At 30.1% G+C, this 12,017-nt stretch overlaps 3 protein-coding genes across 3 annotated transcripts; all 3 read right to left on the bottom strand.

The window, feature by feature from the left end:
* Nucleotides 1-2,556: 2,556 nt before the first annotated feature.
* Nucleotides 2,557-3,140, bottom strand: LOC124912636 (late embryogenesis abundant protein Lea5-like). The gene is made up of 2 exons (XM_047453281.1): nt 3,005-3,140; nt 2,557-2,912 (listed from the first exon to the last, which is right to left on the bottom strand). The coding sequence occupies exons 1-2, from the start codon at nt 3,070-3,072 to the stop codon at nt 2,711-2,713; spliced, it is 270 nt and encodes an 89-aa protein (XP_047309237.1). The 5' UTR covers nt 3,073-3,140; the 3' UTR covers nt 2,557-2,710.
* Nucleotides 3,141-5,716: 2,576 nt separating this feature from the next.
* LOC124912359 (mediator of RNA polymerase II transcription subunit 28) lies at nt 5,717-6,804 on the bottom strand. Its single transcript, XM_047452969.1, has 4 exons — nt 6,786-6,804; nt 6,354-6,502; nt 6,148-6,266; nt 5,717-6,060 (listed from the first exon to the last, which is right to left on the bottom strand). Exons 2-4 carry the CDS (start codon nt 6,490-6,492, stop codon nt 5,926-5,928), a joined length of 393 nt encoding a protein of 130 aa, XP_047308925.1. The 5' UTR covers nt 6,493-6,502; nt 6,786-6,804; the 3' UTR covers nt 5,717-5,925.
* Nucleotides 6,805-7,541: 737 nt separating this feature from the next.
* Nucleotides 7,542-10,923, bottom strand: LOC124911436 (poly [ADP-ribose] polymerase 2-like). Its single transcript, XM_047451918.1, has 16 exons — nt 10,400-10,923; nt 10,248-10,329; nt 9,932-10,167; nt 9,733-9,853; nt 9,602-9,657; nt 9,426-9,499; nt 9,282-9,328; nt 9,150-9,199; nt 9,013-9,075; nt 8,785-8,865; nt 8,600-8,710; nt 8,455-8,530; nt 8,238-8,380; nt 8,091-8,164; nt 7,898-8,003; nt 7,542-7,832 (listed from the first exon to the last, which is right to left on the bottom strand). Exons 1-16 carry the CDS (start codon nt 10,850-10,852, stop codon nt 7,746-7,748), a joined length of 1,860 nt encoding a protein of 619 aa, XP_047307874.1. The 5' UTR covers nt 10,853-10,923; the 3' UTR covers nt 7,542-7,745.
* Between the last annotated feature and the right edge of the window lie 1,094 nt (nt 10,924-12,017).

The following is a 12,017-nucleotide window of genomic DNA, read 5'->3' as shown; positions in this document are numbered from 1 at the left end:
CAAATGGGCGGTCAGGCCAAAATGTCACGGTTAGATTCCTATTAGAAGCATTTTGAATGGAATCGAAAGTCTGGTATCAGTTCTCCTTAATTAAAAAAAGAAAGAAAGGTTTTTGGCGTAATTTCTTCTGCATCTACAATTCTGAAAGGCAATCTCAAACCATCCTCATTTCCCGATGAGTTAAAATGCGACCTAACTGCCCAACAAATACTGCAGCTAACTAATCTATGTTTTTGGACTCTAAAAATTAAAATCCGGTTCAATAGGTCGGACCAGAATTAACTAAAAAAATTAGGTTGATGAAGATAACAATTTTTAGAATCTTGATTATTAATATAGATTCGAGAAAATCAATAAGACAGAAAGTGAATTTATTGTTTTTAAAATCGATAAGACAGAAAGTGAATTTATTGTTTTTTTAGGATTTTCAAACTCGTTAATGCTAACAAAAAATAAGAGAATGAAATCTGACGAAAAAGAATTCCTCTGAGATAAAGAATAATATCAATAGAATACCATGCAATCGAGTAAAGGCTATTTCTTTTCTTTTTATTTTGGCATAAACACAATGAGTTATAATTCTTCTATTAATCGATCTGAAATTATGTATAGCAAGATGTTAGAATGTGTTAAATTGTTGGAGGGCTCTTCAGGAAGACTTGATTTTTATAGAAGGGAAAGGGGTCACATTTTCTGGAGATGGTTTAAGTTTCTAATGACTCACACTTTTTAGAGATATTTTGGTTATGCCGGCGATGATAGGTGGATCTAGTAATCCCATGTCTTGCTGAACCCTTGGTTTTCTCTGGGTACATCCCTCTTTGGGTTTGTGGATTAGGACCAATCCATTTTTTTTTGCAAGATGCAAAGAACAACCTTGTAGCATTGTATTGAATTTATCAAAGGGGCTGAGTCTTCTATTGCGCCAGCCTTCCTTGATTTCCGTTCTCAAATCTACCGTGCTGGGATATTATATTTCCAGATAGTGATGATAAGGATACCTATAAAAAAAATATTAACCTCAGTTGAAGCTTTTCATTATAAGAATTTCAATAACAATGATTATGCTAGTAAAGGGTATCTCGAAGAGGAAAGGGTTGTGTTGCATTTTTTGATTCGTAGCTTCAGTCTGCGTTTTTTGGATAGCCGATGTTGATTTCCAATTCAAATGTCAGATTCAGGTTTTGGACGCCCATCTGGTTAGTTCAGCTATCACTGCTAGAAGCCCTTGTTGAACAACCTCATCTTTTTATTTATTTATTTTTGATAAGAATCGATACAATCTTTACAAGGTTCCTCCTCCGCTCTGAATGATAAGTTCAAGATCTGGCCAATCTCAAGTCCTTTGTTACATAGGATACAGGGCTGACTCATCCCATAATGTTAATTTAGAGTTACTTTTGTGCCAGGCGTATTACTTGATTTGAATTCTATTACTCAAATGAAAGTAAATATGGAATAAACACTCTTGATTTATGTTTTTATTGTTATTTCTCAAATAGCTAATCTGTTCGTGTTTAATGACTCTTTGAGTATCTTGTATTGTTGGCTATAATTTATATGATTAATCAAACAAATTTTCTACTTAGCTGATTTATTTTCTGATGGCTTATTATCTTATAATTTAGATTATCCATTTTCATTACTCACAATTATTATTATTATTATTATTGGTTCAAATGAAAATTGAGATAAGAACGTATAATTATGGGTTGGTTCCTTGAATCTACCCATTGGGATGTTCTTTTCATCATGTGTATGTCGGCATAGATAATACAAAGACATAATAAACAGACCAAATCAATAATATGCACATTCTATGTCTTTTCCCCAAAAGATTCTCATCATATTTTCTTAACCATGTTTTATTATTGTTTTCAAAATTATTTATTTTTACTTTCTTTTCTATTGTATTAATTATACCATGACCCCAAACATTTTTCCATCACACACAAAAAAAATCTTCCATGTTCGTTCAAAATATTCTCTTTTTAAAATATTTAAAATATATAACACGACCCTTATCCATTTGATTAAACAAAGAATTCATTCACAATAAAGGTGCACTACTACACTTTTGTTACAAAATGATTAAAAATAAGTTAGCCTTAATTTTAGTTAATACTATCACCTAGTGAATTGGGACATCATCTAAAAGATGCTAACCTAACATTCCATGTTTAAAAAAAATATATACAATTACATTATTACTATTATATAATAGGACCCAATAATGAATTAAGTTTAATTTAAAGTTTGTACATATATATTAATTTTTTAATTAGTTCAATTTTTTCATATTATTAGCTTAATTAGCTAGATTCAATTTAAATTATAACCATAATATTTTTTTAAAATAATTAATTAAGAGCTCTTATTAAAATTATTTATACATACCATGTCAACCTACTTTAGTAAGTTATTATATTCGTTCTGGAAAGTCCGAATTTATTAATTTTCTTGTTAATTCTACGAGCTCGATAACTTGATATATAATTTGTTTGTAACTTTTCATGTGTTTTTTTATAATTCTTAATTAGTGGAATCTATCTATTGAGGTAAACTTTAATGAAGAAATGGAATGAAGTAGTTAATTTATTAATAGAAATAAATTACCAACTTTAATTGTGATGATCCAATCCAACAATAATATTAATGAATTCGTAAACTCATCAGGTAGCAAATAGAGGAATTCGGAATAACATATGTTTTAGTTCTTGTTGTTGTTCTTGATGAGAATCTCTGCGACGACGTCGCGATCAAGTTGTTGTTGTTGATGAATGCGATTCTCGGGCATGTAGTAACCGGTTTTAGGATCCGGCACCCATGAAACGGGCGATTTCTTCTTGTTGTTGTTCATTAATGTCTTGCTGCTGCTTTCCCCGACCGCGGCTGAAGAAGCATATCCTCGCCTGATTATCATCATTTTAATTGATTTAGAAAACATTATTTAATGAAACTAAATTAGTGAATCATATGATCATAAATGAAACTTATAACTTACCTTGTAAGAATAGAAACAGAGAAATTGGAAATCATCTTAGCCATAGAAGAAGAAGAAGAAGCAGCCATTTCTATTATATTAATTATTATTATTCAAAGAAATAAATAATTTTAAGTGAATATGAAGATGATAAAACGCAGTCTTATATATAGAGCAGGGGAGAGGCGTTTTCGAAATCGCGAGAGGCCACTCTAAAGAAAGAAGAGCCGGGTCAAATTTGTCTTTTATTCCTTTTATTTTATTTTATCTAAATTATTAATTTAATTAAAAAATATCAGTGGTGACACCTGCCCGCGGAGACATAGAGCCGTTCACTCATTCCAACTTTATTTTACTAATTTTGTATTTCTCATAATTATGTTTCAATTCATATTTAGGGTAGACGATGTATCAAATTAATACAAGTAACCTTCTAATTTTAAAACTATTATTTTAAAAATATTTTACACTATACAATTTTATAATAAAATACTCATAGTATTAATTAATGTTTCTTTTCAAATATATTTCTTAAATGAGATAATATATATTAATAAAAACTAAATATGTACTGTGGTGTTATGAAATAGTCAATATTATTTAGTTTTAGTTTTAATAAAGTTTATGAGTTGACATTATTAAATTTAATTTTGAAGGAAGATAAGTTAATGTTAAAATAACACAAGTGGTTGCTTATGTGTATAATAAAAGACCACCACTAGTGATTATAATAAAATAAAGATAGATAGATAGATAGATTAATGTAATGATTAAAAACAAAAATTATAATATATGTGGATACCGATTATTGAAGAGCACGGTCCGGTCGATTGAGTTGTGGAGGTGGTTAATTAGGCATTCTGGTCTGCCTAAATAAATAAAATGAACATTCTCTACCTCCCCCACTTGGAAAAGTAAGTAATTCAATAATTGATTTTTTTTTATATGAAAACGCTGATTTCTGGTTCGCTTAATCTTTGGAGTGCTACTATTCATCTAATTAACCAGACGAGTGAAACTTACCATTTGACGTGCTCGGGCTCAAACCTAAGATCTTAAAGAGTTGGGGGTATTCACCTCTTTTTGTCACTAGACTAAAATAGGGTATAACCCTCTAACTTTCTATAAAGTTATTTTATTTTTTAATTAAATGAGTTAAGAATAAATTATAAACAAATAATACTCATAAGTTACTTCATATTAACTGGGTCAAACGGGGCAGAAAGGTATTTTGGCCGCCTTTTATTGAAAGAAAGTTTCAAAGGAGACTCTTTTTGACGAAGACAAATCTTCTGGTTTTAAGTCTTTGCTTCAATGAACAATTATTATTATTATTATTATTAATATTAATCTTTTTTTTTTTTTTTTTTTTTTTTTTTTTTTTTTTTTTTTTTTAGCTTCGCAGCCTCTTTTATATCTTGAGTTCAAACACATCCGACGACAAATTAGGTCCATGATTAATGGTTAAGTATTTTTGCAGGCTATATTATCATACCATTTTCTTTCGGTGTATGTGAAAAAGAGACGAACTCCTTTTTTATTTAGTCATAAGTTGGTCCAAATAACGAGAGTCTACTTCTTTAAGTTCATTCTTCCTTAGTAGCTCAGTGATAGAACGGGTTCATTTACTATACTTAATCTGCGAGAATTAGTCGTACTCTATAGCAGGAACGGACCCAGGATTTCGAACTGGGGTGGGCTTGAAAATAAATTAGGGTGGACTTAAAATAATAAGGAATTTTTTTTGAAAAAAACAAGTATATATAAAAATAAAATTATATCATTTTTTTTAATAATTAAATAAAAAACAATAAATTATATTATTTAATTTTTTTTAAGAAATTAAGGGCAAGGTTATATTTCTACCGTAAAAATAAAAAAATAAATTATTATTTTTTTTCTTTTCGGGGTGGGCTTCAGCCCACCCGAACCCTTATATAGATTCATCCCTGCTCTATAGAATAATTAGAACCCAACGTTTTCTCACACACACAAATAAAATGAAAAATAAATAAATAAATTATTATTATTCATTGAACCTTAACATTAATAATTATTATTTTAATATTAATATGACCTGCAAATAAAATTCTCTCAATTATTACTTTTTGTGGACTAAAAGGAATCCATATAGTTTGACAATGAAATGGTATAGTGTTTCCAATTATAAATATCTCTATTTAAAACATCGAATTTATTCTTAAATTATATATTTATAAAAAAAGAAAGACTATTTGATAACTCAAATAAATTCTTGTATTTTAAATTCAAATCTTTAAATTTTGTGAGATTATAAATTATTTTAATTTTATACAATTTTAAATGAATAAAATTTAATTATAATTATAAATTTAAAATAAACTATTTATGTATGTTTATTTTATAATTATTTTTTTTGTGTCATTTGTTATTTTTTAATTACTTAATTATATATAAAATAGTTATTATTTATAACTAAATCAATTATAATTTAAAATTAACTATCTAATTTTACCATTCATATTTTTGGTGGAGCAGATTCCATCTATGATATTTTAGAAATAAATAAGACAAAAGTGCATATTATAATATAAAAAGATAACAATCACCTCAAATTAAAGCAGAAAAATCTAAATAACACAGTTGGAACCGAAATTTGACCCAACAAATGTTTTTTAGGTATATGAACTTAAATTTCATGATTTTGTTTAACTAATTGATTTAGATATGAAATATTTAATTAATTGATTTAAATTTAATTTAAAACATGCAAATATATAGGATCAGATGTCCCAACAATTATCAATCAGACTCAATATCTAGTACATTCAGACTCAATATCTCAACATTCAGTCGGGAAATATGATCTTGGTTGAGTATAACCGACGTAGTAGGGGTCGGATGTATGATGAGTCGAAATTAAATTTATCCAAAAACCCGAACCTTAACAACCTAGTCTGCTACTAAACCTTTTCTAACTCAGAGTTGTGTTTGTCCAATTGGTCCTGCAACTCCCCTTTCCATCCTTGAATCAATCTAATTTGTTTCTCAATCAGATCAGATTTAACCCTTATTTCTTCTTCCATTACACCAATTTCCTAACAACCCATCAAAACTTATCATCATTCACCATACTTTACCAAACCACAATTAAGCATATTCACCAAAAACAATTTACAAATTACCTTGTGTAGCTTATCTATTTCAGTAGGCGGCGGTTGATCTTCGCGTTGTAATCCAATGAAATAGACCTGAAGTTTTTTCGCAGCCTCCATAAAGTCTCTAGCATGCCTTTCAACATCAACTGATCATACATACATACAATCCAATCCAATGATAAGAACAAGAAAACAACTAATGTATAATCATCATCATCAAACAAAATACTGACTCTGGTGTGAGGGATGAGGAGATCTATCAATTGCTTGAAGCTCTCTTGCAGGTAAACATGGGAGTAGAGCAGTTTCAAGAGCTACAACACAAGCAATCATATCTTCTTGTTGTGGTTCTTCTGAATTGTCAATATCCATTAAAGCTTGTCTATCATCACCCATGTTTATCTCTGCACATATTAAGTCATCAAAGAGGACTGAAAACGATTGCAATATCTATCTGTTCTTAGAAACCCAGGAAATGCAACATATTTCCTCTAAAACCCATCAAATAACTACTGTTTAGCATTTCGTCGAACAGGTTGTGTGCGATAGAATTATAAAAACGAAAAAAACCCTAACATTATAACTTAATCAGTGAAAGTAGGTTTACGAAGAACCCTAATATTAACATAAAGGAATAAAGTAGGTTAATTTGATCTTATAATTACCTCTTCAATGTGTGAAAATTGAGAAGAAGAAACAGGGACGCTTATTAATCGCCGCCGAACGATTGAATTCCCAATTAGTTTCGCCTTGAGCAAGTTGAGAATCGGGAGAGAGAAAGGAAAAATAGGGGAGCCTTTTTAAATGTTCGAATTGGACCCTAAATTTCAGAAATTATATTCAAAACAACCCTAGTGTTATTTTAAATGCTCTTTTCCAATCAAAGCGTTTTCAGATGAAATTACTCTCGTGATGTCTTGCTCTCTTAAACCGACCTTTAATTAAGGATGTTCAAAGTATTCTGTTAGAGAAGGTTTTTCTTTCCGGCATGACTCGTTGGTTGACCAGGAATTGGTGGGGATGATATTTGTATTCCTCGTTCAATCTCAATCCTGAAAAATAAAAACACAATTAAATATATATAAATCCTTCCTATTTATTTATCTTATATTTTATAATAATTTTAAATTTATTTCTTTATAATAAAATAAATTTTTAATATAATTTGAGAAAAAAAATTATATAATTTTTTTTTTAGAAAATATAGTGAACAAGATAGCGAGAATTCTTTTAAATCAAATTAGATAAAAATTGTAGTAAATTAAATTCTCGAAAAAGATCGAGACAAGAATAATAAATATATTTTTGTGCCATTGTTTATTGTAATTAATAATTCATAAACACAGTATAAGTTAAACATATAAGAAAAAGCTCATTTAACAAATGAAGCTTAACCCACAACAACCAAATTATAACTAATTTTATTTATTTAATTAAGATGAAATATTAAACATCACATATTTTTGAAACATTATTCTATTATACAAGACTCTATCAGTAGATATTAATACATTACATTACATTCCAACATGCATTTGAAAAAAAAGAAACAATTACAATTTACAATAATGCAATACAAACAGTTGAACCGACCCAATCTGATGAAATCTCGTGAACTTTGACCGCTAAAACTTGAAGTTGACTTGAATAACGTAACGCATCCTTATTTGATCCACGCTATAAACTATGTATTCGTTGTAAAGTAGAGATACCTAGAAAATAAAACACATTATTTGGTTAAATTGTCCAAATATAGAAATTTAAATGCAAATCTTACTTTTTGGCTCAATTGTTTTTTCGGTTTTCCTAGAGGAACCACCACTCCATTTTCAAGTGTTTCAAACTCTGAATCATCTGGGGCAGTTACGCCAACACCTTTCGTGCTGCAAGAAAATCAAAACGCGAAAATCTACTTCAATATCACAAAATAAAAGGAGAAGGAAAAGGAAAGAAATTGTGCGAGTAATCACCTCAATTTTCCCTCGGGTAAATTGTCAGCATGGCAGTTGGCGGTTAGTAACTGCGCCATATCCCCAAGTGCCACCTACAAAAACATGTTCAAGAAAATTAATACAATTAATCCATTTCACAAAGATTTGATATAAAAGAAAATTCACCTCACAAAGGAGTAATACGCCAACAGGAGACGTGCTGCTTGCGCAGCAATAGTTTGCACTTTTGGAGAACATGTCTGCAAAATAAACGCCTTTTCCAAACATGTATCCGTTTACAGGTGCTTCAGGTGGAGCTATGCGTAAGCCTGATCAAATAGTTTACGAGTTCACAACTAGTAGTTTTCTTTTTAACAGATGAAAACTAAATTATTATACTTACCTTGAGATAGAATTCCAGTCCAGTTTGTCAAGCGAGAACCATGCCACAAAAGCATTCTGTTTTTTGTACTCGAAAACTGCTCAACAACAAGAACAACATGACTAAATACAAGATTAGAGAATTAATGTATTAAATTGTTTCTCACCTTCTTGTAACGATCATCTTCCCCCTCCCTTGACACCCGAAATATCTGACTGATATCAACCGTGTATTTTGAATGAGTTTTTGCATGAGTGTTCTTCATGTACCTATCAATCTAAGAAATGGCAGAATCGCCATAAGGAAGAATCAAGACAAAAAAAAATATACAAAATTGTTTAGTATAAGTACCATAAGGAATTCCTTTGAATCAGCTTCAACAGGAGCCAATTGACAATTAAGGCGTCGATAATGTGAATATAACGGATCATCCTGTTTCCATGGCAAAAACAGAGAGTAGATTGTGATATTTCCAAATTACCCATGTCTCAAATTCTCATTCCAATTATTATATCTAACAGTGATTCCAAAATCAAAGTGAAAATCCACATTCAAATAGAAAGAACACACACAATGTACCTGAGTTCCTGTATTGTCCTTCAACAACTTCGAAGCAAGTTCAATTTCACCTAGTGCTTCAACCTACAAAAGGAAATTGACTTTAAATCTATGTTACATGCAATATTGGATTGTAAAGAAAATCGAAATGCATTTACCATTTCCAATTTGCTTTTTAACTTCTGTGGGGTGTCAATGACGAAGTCTCCTGCCAATTACACATCCAAAACACATAAGAAGCTATGCCATTTTAATCACGAACCAATGATCAAGATGGATAAGAGACTCACGCATCTTCTTAAACCCAAAGTCATGAGGAATGACAGTGTAGAATTCCCTGCAATCAAAATGGTGAAGAACCACAAATGTCTTTTAGAGAACCAATGAGTAAATAACATGAAGACACTATTCACTCGTTTAGCTAGTAGTCTTACCCACTCAATTGCTCTAGAATTTGTCTATCTGACTGACCAATTACATCTGCAATTCTTTTCAATACATCATATCCCTGTAAAGAAATTGAGATCAAAGCATTACATCACATTATTAAAGTAAAGCATAACTATGTTAAGACTTATAAGAAATGACATTAAGATCAAGCACAACTTGCCTTTGAAATAGTGGACTTGCTAAGTTTACCAAGAGGAAGCTTCTCAGCATTGTATCCTGCAACAACAGTCATCTCAAACACGATAAACATAAAATGAACAAGTCATAAGTGGAAAGACTGAAAAAACAAACCAATTTCCATCATTTGTTGCTTCATCATGTTGACATTGCAGACAAGAGAGATGAATTTTGCAACAGTTGACTCCAGTTTTGTCTCACAATTCAAAGAAGTTTCACCAGTATCGATTTTAGTCTGTAACAGGAAGCATATACATTTAAGCAATGAATTCAGATTGTTCTATACATTTGAAAATACAAAAGTATTGCTTACGGGTGAATCTTTTTCTTGGCTAGTGTAGTCCATTTCCAACCAAGCGTAGCACTTTGGGTGAAAGATAAACTCTTTCCTGTTGGACCAATGATTCTTAGTTTTACTAAAAAACTTAGATTTAAACTCCTGGATTGCAGGTTCTTTCGAAGTGTAAGGGCCAGAAATCTTATCCTGGCCTTTTACACCAACTCTACCCCATCTGTTATATACCATATATCTTCCACCACCATCAGATTCTGACATTAATTCCCAACATAAGAATCTTGCAATATAGATGATACTTGTCATCCTCTAACTATCAAAAAAGAAATATCACCTAAAGCTTGGATGAGATAGAACTTATTGTTGTTATCTCCTACATTTGTCTGGTTCAGAGTTGCATCATAAATATCATCACCCTAAAATCAATTCAGATGAAATAAGTAAAGGAAAAATGTACATTACTAATGTTAATTCAAATCAATCTACCTGCTGTAAGACATGGAATTGAGCCTTAATATCATCCGACAACCATTGATCCAATACAGCAGCACCCTTCTTTGTAGCAGTAACTATTTTCTCTTCCTTTTCATTACTAGTAACCTCATCTTTTTTCTCTGAATCAAGACAGAGTCTTTCTAGTAATTCTTTCTTAGACCCATTAACAGAAATTCCCTTAAGAGATGCCTGGTCTCGAAGCTGCTGAACATTCATGGACCGAAACTTGTCCATGGCCCTGATTTTTTCAGACCCGTTTGGATCAACTCCATCGTTGGGTTCTCTCGGTCGTTTGTCCCCAGAAGAATCGTTTTTGGATTGATTGGTCTCTTTGAGAATGGCCGCTTCAAGCCTCTGTACAAGGATAGGCTTGGTGCCAGTAGTGTTGAGGCTGCGCTTTTGGAGCTCGGCTCGGAGTTCTTCAACCTTGAGTTTACTCGCCATGAAGTGGTTGTTGAAGATGATATGAAGAGATTTGAGTATATATATATTTCAGAAAAGGTTTCTTTTTCATCTTCTTCATTGGCTTCGTAAGGAAGGAAATGAAGAAGAGTGGTTGATTGCTGGTTCTGTGCGAAGCACTACTTGCTTTTTTATTTTAAAGTCAAAAAGTTCAATTTTCCCTCTAAAGTCTAAACTTACTTTGTACATATTACTTTATTTGAAAATGTTATATTTCAATGATAAAATTAATGTATATATATATATATTTTTTTTAAATTTAAAAATTTGAGAGAGTAAATAGAATAGAGAATGATATGTTACCATCACTCCTCCTTGAAAAAAAATATAAAGGGTAAGGAGAGAAAAAATAAAAAAAAACTATTATTTTTTTAGTTAATCAGATTATGTCACATTATTCCATTCCATATTTTCTCTCTCAAATTTCTTCTCTATATATAAATAAACTTAAAACTCTTATATATTTAATTGTGTTTATTAATTTTTTTTTGACATAATAGATACAAACTTAGAACAGGAACACAAATATCATTCCGCTCTACCCTAGTCAACCATCGGTTGAATCGGAAAAAAAAGAAATTAATATTGTTGTAACATGTAATTAGAAAGAATAGTTTGTTTTTATTTGTTAAAATATAATTGTTTTTTAAATAAAAGGAATAATCATTTTCTAAAAAAATCATACATGGAAAAAAAATCAAAAAATATATATATATATATTTTGGGAAAATAATTACATGTTATAGAGAATTGAACAAAGTATAATTTATTGATCAAAAATTTAAAATAAAATAAAAATAGATCAAAATAATTGTGAAATAGTACATAACATCTAAGATTGATTTTATTTAGGCTAAACAAATTTATTATAACTTTCAACATTGCGGTTAATTCGTAAGTATTAATCTGTTTTCTCAATTTTTTATTTTAAACTAAGGAGCATGATATTTCATAGTCATGATTATTCATGGTCATCCGTTTATATTCAAAGCGTTTCTAGATATAATCTAACTCGTAACATCTTCGTCTCTTAAACTACTCTTATCACTGTGTTATTTTAATAGGTTTTGTTTTCTCACATTTTAATTCCAATTCTAAAGCTTTAATAATAAATATAAGTAATAGTGATAAGAAAAAATAAATAAAG

Source organism: Impatiens glandulifera, chromosome 8 (assembly GCF_907164915.1).
Source record: "Impatiens glandulifera chromosome 8, dImpGla2.1, whole genome shotgun sequence".
NCBI classification, from domain to species: Eukaryota; Viridiplantae; Streptophyta; class Magnoliopsida; order Ericales; family Balsaminaceae; genus Impatiens; species Impatiens glandulifera.
The sequence above is the reverse complement of the archived record's forward strand: the minus strand, read 5'-3'. Positions and strand labels throughout refer to the sequence as shown.

Bases quoted from the DNA above. Each gene is read 5' to 3' on its own strand.
- LOC124911436 (XM_047451918.1), bottom strand. From the start codon at position 10,852: ATGGCGAGTAAACTCAAGGTTGAAGAACTCCGAGCCGAGCTCCAAAAG. The intron at 9,200-9,281 runs GTGAGTCTCTTA...TGTAATTGGCAG, and splicing joins CTTTGGGTTTAAGAAGATGC to GAGACTTCGTCATTGACACC. The intron at 8,165-8,237 runs GTGAATTTTCTT...ATGTTTTTGTAG, and splicing joins GCGTATTACTCCTTTGTGAG to GTGGCACTTGGGGATATGGC.
- LOC124912636 (XM_047453281.1), bottom strand. From the start codon at position 3,072: ATGGCTGCTTCTTCTTCTTCTTCTATGGCTAAGATGATTTCCAATTTC. The intron at 2,913-3,004 runs GTAAGTTATAAG...GATGATAATCAG, and splicing joins TCTGTTTCTATTCTTACAAG to GCGAGGATATGCTTCTTCAG.
- LOC124912359 (XM_047452969.1), bottom strand. From the start codon at position 6,492: ATGGATATTGACAATTCAGAAGAACCACAACAAGAAGATATGATTGCT. The intron at 6,267-6,353 runs GTCAGTATTTTG...ATGTATGATCAG, and splicing joins TCCTCATCCCTCACACCAGA to TTGATGTTGAAAGGCATGCT. The intron at 6,061-6,147 runs GTAATTTGTAAA...ATGGGTTGTTAG, and splicing joins AAATAGATAAGCTACACAAG to GAAATTGGTGTAATGGAAGA.